This window comes from Ursus maritimus, unplaced genomic scaffold, assembly GCF_017311325.1.
Source record: "Ursus maritimus isolate PB19 unplaced genomic scaffold, ASM1731132v1 scaffold_16, whole genome shotgun sequence".
Lineage (NCBI taxonomy): Eukaryota > Metazoa > Chordata > Mammalia > Carnivora > Ursidae > Ursus > Ursus maritimus.
This window is the reverse complement of record NW_024424008.1, coordinates 49,494,240-49,499,750: the sequence shown is the minus strand read 5'-3', so window position 1 is coordinate 49,499,750 and position 5,511 is coordinate 49,494,240. Positions and strand designations below refer to the sequence as shown.

The 5,511-nt window shown below is 57.8% G+C and overlaps 1 protein-coding gene across 1 annotated transcript in view; it reads right to left on the bottom strand.

Annotated features, from left to right (window-relative positions):
* Nucleotides 1-2,103: 2,103 nt before the first annotated feature.
* SCN2B (sodium voltage-gated channel beta subunit 2) overlaps nucleotides 2,104-5,511 on the bottom strand; it is a 9,946-nt gene continuing 6,538 nt past the window's right edge. The window contains exons 2-4 of the mRNA XM_040631174.1: nucleotides 3,613-3,779; nucleotides 3,120-3,330; nucleotides 2,104-2,526 (exon numbers count right to left, since the gene is read on the bottom strand). Coding sequence (XP_040487108.1) covers nucleotides 2,327-2,526; nucleotides 3,120-3,330; nucleotides 3,613-3,779 — 578 coding nt within the window. The 3' untranslated portion in view covers nucleotides 2,104-2,326. The remainder of the gene's footprint in view (nucleotides 2,527-3,119; nucleotides 3,331-3,612; nucleotides 3,780-5,511) is intronic.

Below are 5,511 nucleotides of genomic sequence, written 5' to 3'. Positions count from 1 at the left end.
AAATGTCCTGCATCAGCACAGATCCTCACTCGCCCTGGCGAGGAGAGCGCTTGAGAGGTCACCGAAAAAGGAAATCTGCAGGTTGCAGAAGGGTATCACAACTGCTCTTAGTCTCAGCTGGTATGAGATACCCACCACCCATCGCTCCCGTCTTAGCTGGTTGGCTCCGAGGATGGGCTGCGTCCGCCTGCCCCAGGCATCCCGGTGGCTTAGCCCACCCCCATTGGCAGTGTGTTGATTGGCAGTTAGGTACTGAGCTGGACTCACCCCACCCAGGAGCTGTCACCCAGGCTGTCCATCTCCCACTCTGTGCCCACTCTGCCTGGCCTGTCGCCCTGTCCCCTGTTGTACTTTTTCGCCCTTCCCTTCCTTTCTTCCTTTCCCAGGGCCCCGATTCGGAACTCACTTCCTCCTTCTCCAACTCCAGCCTGGAAGCAGTGGCTGCAGAGGTGGCATTAGACACACCAAAAAAAAAGAAAGAATCGTAGTCCCCACAGTGCTGACCTGGCAGTTCCCTACTCTGTTAGGGCCTTGCGTGCAGCCCCGGCACCTGGCACAGTGCCAGGCACACAGCAGATGCTCAATAAATGGGTGTCGAATTGAAGTGAATTAAACTGAACCTCCTGTGTGCTCTTCTTCTCTCCCCAAATTGGCCATCTGATGGGCAGAGGCAGAGAATAGTCCCTGAGACTGTCACAGTCCTGTCTCCACCCCCTTTCCTCAGACGGATTCCTGCCCTGGGCACTGACTCCCAGAGCCTGGGCAGGGTCTGAGCTCCTGGAAAGGCGGGGCGAAATGCTAAAGAAGGTCAGTCCGGGGCAGGGGTGGGGCCTCATTAGCAGCTCTGCCCTCCCGCTCCATCCCTCCATCCTCAGCGCCCTGGGAGAGGAGCAGGCCTGGATAGCCCAGCTCCCTCACCTCACCTCCCTGTCTACCCGCAGAGGCCCTTCCCCACAGGGAAAACTATGGCTCTGTTGATTCAAACTGGAGACTGGGGAGCCAGAGGAGGGGAGGGCGGGACCCTCAGTCTGTCAGTTTGAACCTGGTTCCCCATCGGTAGCGAGTGACTTGCTTCCTTGATCTCTTAGGGTCTGCCAAGGTAGAGGTCGCGTCAGCAGTTTCTCTCTGGCTCTCTCCCTCTCTTGAGGCTTAAATAATTCCCTCTTAATGTGAGTAAAATGGCAGTGAAAGTTGGCTCTCCAGAAATGCTACTTGCCTCCCCACGGAGGGAGTCCCTGGGGCAGGGAGGGTGTAACATGGCCACAGGATCTCAGAGGCTCTGAGGCCCCCCTCACGCTTCCCTCAGGGCATTCCCTTCCCTGGTGTCTACCCAAAAGCCAGCTAAAAGCCCTGCTGAGGGTCACTGGGAAAGTTTGAACAGAAGGCCCGAACGGAGCCCCCACTCTGCACATCAACTCCTGCGCCGCGGTTTCCACCCTCCCCAGCCACACACCTGGCCAAGGCTGGTCACCCCGCCATCACCCTGCAGTCACCCTGCTGGAGAAGGCAGTCTGCAACCAACTCCATTTGACAATGGAGCCCCCATCCCTTCAGACCTCAGCTGACTTTGAAATTTGTCTCCTGTTAGCGGTTAACTATGGTGAAAAAGACCGCGACCTGGAACCATACAACCCGCCCAGGCCCAGCTCGGTGAGTCTTCAGTGCCGTGCGTCCCCCAAATCCCAAGAGATTCGCAGCCAGCAGAAAACCCCCTAAGGCTCCTGTGGTAGCAGCTATCGATGGAGAGGGGGTAAGAGCACAGGCCCCTGGACCAAGGCTTCCCTTCAATGGCCAGGAAATGCAGTCATCCCTTCAACCTGCCCCCACTCAAGCGATAGGAGCCCATCAGCACCCCCAGCCTGACAAAGGCTTGGAGCAGCTCAGGGAGCAGAGCCACGCCACAGCCTGGGCTTTCTTGAGGCAGCCCAGGAAAGCCCCTTCGCCACCCACGGATCCTCCCTGAGGCCCACCAGACCAGTCCACAAACAGGGCAGGCTGGGCAACTGATCTCTCCCTCACTCCCTCTCTTTCTGGGACCCTCCCACAGGCCTCCTGCCTCCTCTCAGGGACTGGCAGTTATGAGCCCACTTCTCCCCCCCAGGGGCCCGCACATCCCACACGCCATGGCAGGTTTCCCAAATGAAAGAGAGGTGGGTCACTCTTGGTGCAGGGTGGGGGGTACGAAGTGAGGGGTTCGGGAGGCCCCAGGTGGGCCCTGGGACCCTGGTTCAAGAGAAGCACACCAAGAGAGGGCAGGTAGGGGCACACTGTGCAGGGCAGAGGGTGGGAGGAAGACAGGACGTGAGGGAGGGGCTGCGGGGCCGCGTTACTTGGGGCCCTCGTCCGCGTTGCCCTCTCCGTCTGTCTTGCCCTCCTCCTCCGTCTTCAGGTCATCCGTGCTCAGTTTCTGCTCTTTTTTCCTCCTCACACACTTTACTACCATCAGCACCAAGATGACCACCGCCAGGAAGCCGCCCACGGAGGCACCCACGATCACGGCCACCGTGGAGTCCCGCTCAGGGGGCTCTGGAGAAGGAAAAGACAGACCCACTGAGGACCAGGGCAGGGAAAGGGAGCCTCTCCCACTGCCCCTGCCCCCCCCCCCCACAGCGTGCACCGGGTGGTCCTCACCAGACGCTCTGCGTGGAAAGCACTGTAGTCAAAGCCAAAATCAACCCAGGCCCCTGAGCTCTCTGCGCCCCACCCCAAAATCCCGGGGCACCTCAAAGCCCCAGGGAAGGACAGTAAAATGCAGAATTTAAGAGCATGGACTTCGAGATAGAATAGACCCAAATTTGAGTCCTAATTGTAGTGTGACCATAGGTGGCTGACTTCTCCCCTAGATAGCACGTGCCCAAGCCATGAACACTGCCATTATGATTCTTGGCATCATGATCATGACCAAGGTCATTATAAGGATAAGATCTGGGACACGAGGAAGTAACAGGGGTGCCTTCCCCCCAACACAAGCCAGAGCTCCCACCCTCAGGAGGGCACAGCCCCTCCCAAGGAGCCAGGAGCTCCTCCTGCTGGTGGGGGGCGGGGGACTGGCAGGGACACACCCCCACCCCCACCCCTGCCGCGGCAGGCTCCCCTGCTCTGCCCGCCCCTCCCCTCACCTTCCATGAGGACCTGCAGGTAGATCTTGCCGTGGCCGCGGTGGCGGTCGGGCGGGTTCATGATATAGCAGTTGTAGGTGCCCACATCCTCGAGCTGCACGTTTCTCAGCGTCACCGACACATCATACTTGCTGGGGTTCCCTGAGAACTCCACGCGGTCTCGGAACCGCTCCAGCTTCAGGTTGATGATCTTCATGCGGAACTGGAGGAACTGGGGAGGGGAGCTGGATGAGCAAGGAGCCTCAAGGAAAGGGGTGTCCCTCCCCCCATGCACCTGTTTCCCCGGAAGAGAGGCAGTTACCTCCAGGTCTCTGCCACCCTCCCAGGGCCACCCAGCGTGACCACACACCTTCTGCGGAAGCCCTCTGGAGCAGACAGCCCACCAGGATCTCCAGGGTCCTGGTCCGGGGCAAGGGCAGGTGGTGGGAAGTGTGGACTTCACGCCCAGGGGCTCCTGCCCCTCGCTCACCGCCACCCCCATCCCAGGACTCACCATCTCCTCAGAGCAGTTACTACACTCCTGGTAGGTCCAGTTCAGGGAGAACTGTTTGTGGTTCACTGTGTAGCAGGAGTTGAAGGTACAGGGCAGACGGGCATCGGAGCCATTGAGGACGTTGAGGGTGGTAGGTACTGTGACCTCCATGCTCTGCCCTGGTGGCACTGTGGATAAAGTCACAAGCTCATGAGGATTCCGGCTCACAAGGCCAGGGAGGCAGCAAGCCTTCTGCACCTGCTGGGGAGTAGAGCAGAGCCATGACCGTGGGCTGGGTCCCTTAGGTCTGAAATTAGTCGGGGAGTGGAGTGGGGCGGGCAAAGCTCCTCACGGATACCTGATGTGGCCCTTGGGGTAAAGCAAGGCTGGGTGAAGAGAAACCAAATTGCCTGTCAAGCCAGGGGCAGACAAATGGCCCCAAGACTCTCCCAGGACCATGGCTCTGCAAGCCCTCATCTGGCTGTCCTGCCCCAGCTCTACCATTGCCACCTACTAGCTGAAGACCATGGCAACGGACTCCACTATGCTGGCTTCAGTTTCCCCTTCTTCCCCACCACTTCCAAGCATCTCTGCTGGCCCGAAGCCCCTCCAGCTGAAGCCGCAGTGTCTCCCACGTGGCAGAATGCCTGAGGACAGATGGAGATTCAGAAGGCCTTGCTCTCTACACACCAAGGCCAGAGTAAAGCAGTGCACCCAGCCCAGCCCCGTGCTCTTCCCCGGGTTCTAGCAAGCAGGAAAAAAGGCAGACAAGCAGTGGGAATCGGCACAACTCCAAGGGACCACTGATGGGCCTACAAGGACAGGAGTTCCTTCTGGAAATCTCAGGCCTGGAAACACCACAGCAAGGAGGTCACACAGGCTGAAGGGGTGACAGGTGGGGACCTAAAGGACCTGGCCCACGGCCATGGCTCTGCCCCACTCCCCAGCAGGTGCAAAGGCTTGTGCCTCAGGGTCAGGCAAACACCTCCTTAAACTGCACAGTGTAGGCATCTCACTGGCCTCACCCTAGTCCTGATCTTAACACTAAGATTTTCTGCCAATATTGTCAAAACCTCATCCCAAAAGATTCATTTTCTGCATAGGGGATAAGCAGTAACATTCAACATCAGCCATGCATTCACTCATGTACCCAGTATTCATAAACCACCTATTACGTCCCACACACTTAGCCTAGGCCCCAGGGGTTATTGCCATGAACAAGACAGGCAGAGAGTCCCCGCCACATGAAGCTGGAAGGGAACAGACGCTAACAAGGAAAAGAAGTATAATGTAACTTTACATAGTGAGGCCTGGCAACCGCTGTAAGAACAAAAGCAAAACAAAGGAGTGTTGTTTCCTATCGGTAGTCAGGGAGGACTGCTCGGAGGGGCTGATGTGTAGGCAGCCCCTGACAAAGTGAGGGAGTGAGCCACCTCAAATCCTGAAGGAATCAAGTGCCGAGCAGGGGAACATCAAGAGCAAAGTCCCAGTGGCTGGCATGAGCTTCGTGTGTCTGAAGCACAAGGAGCAGGGATCAAAGAGCCAATGGTGAGACCCGAGGTCCCAGAGTTAGGAAGGGGCGAGGTAACAGGGGCCTTAGGGGCCAGAACTTGGAATTAGGATTTTCTTCTCTGAGTGAGCTAGGAAGCCAGCAGGGGACTGGGGTGGGGGTGCGGCGGGGGGGATAGGGGGGAGCAGAGGGCATGGCTAGGAAGCTATGTCGATAGGAAGAGCATAGACAAGGGAACCCCATGAGACATGGGGCCCCTTCCAGCTCTGCCTTCAATCGGCTGGGAGGATGTGGGCAAGCTCCTTTACCTTTCAAGCCCCAGCCCCTGTTCTGCAAAACACAGCTGAGGACACCCACCTCCTGGGGTTGCCATGATCTTCTTTTTTTTTTTTTTTTTTTTTTTTTTAAAG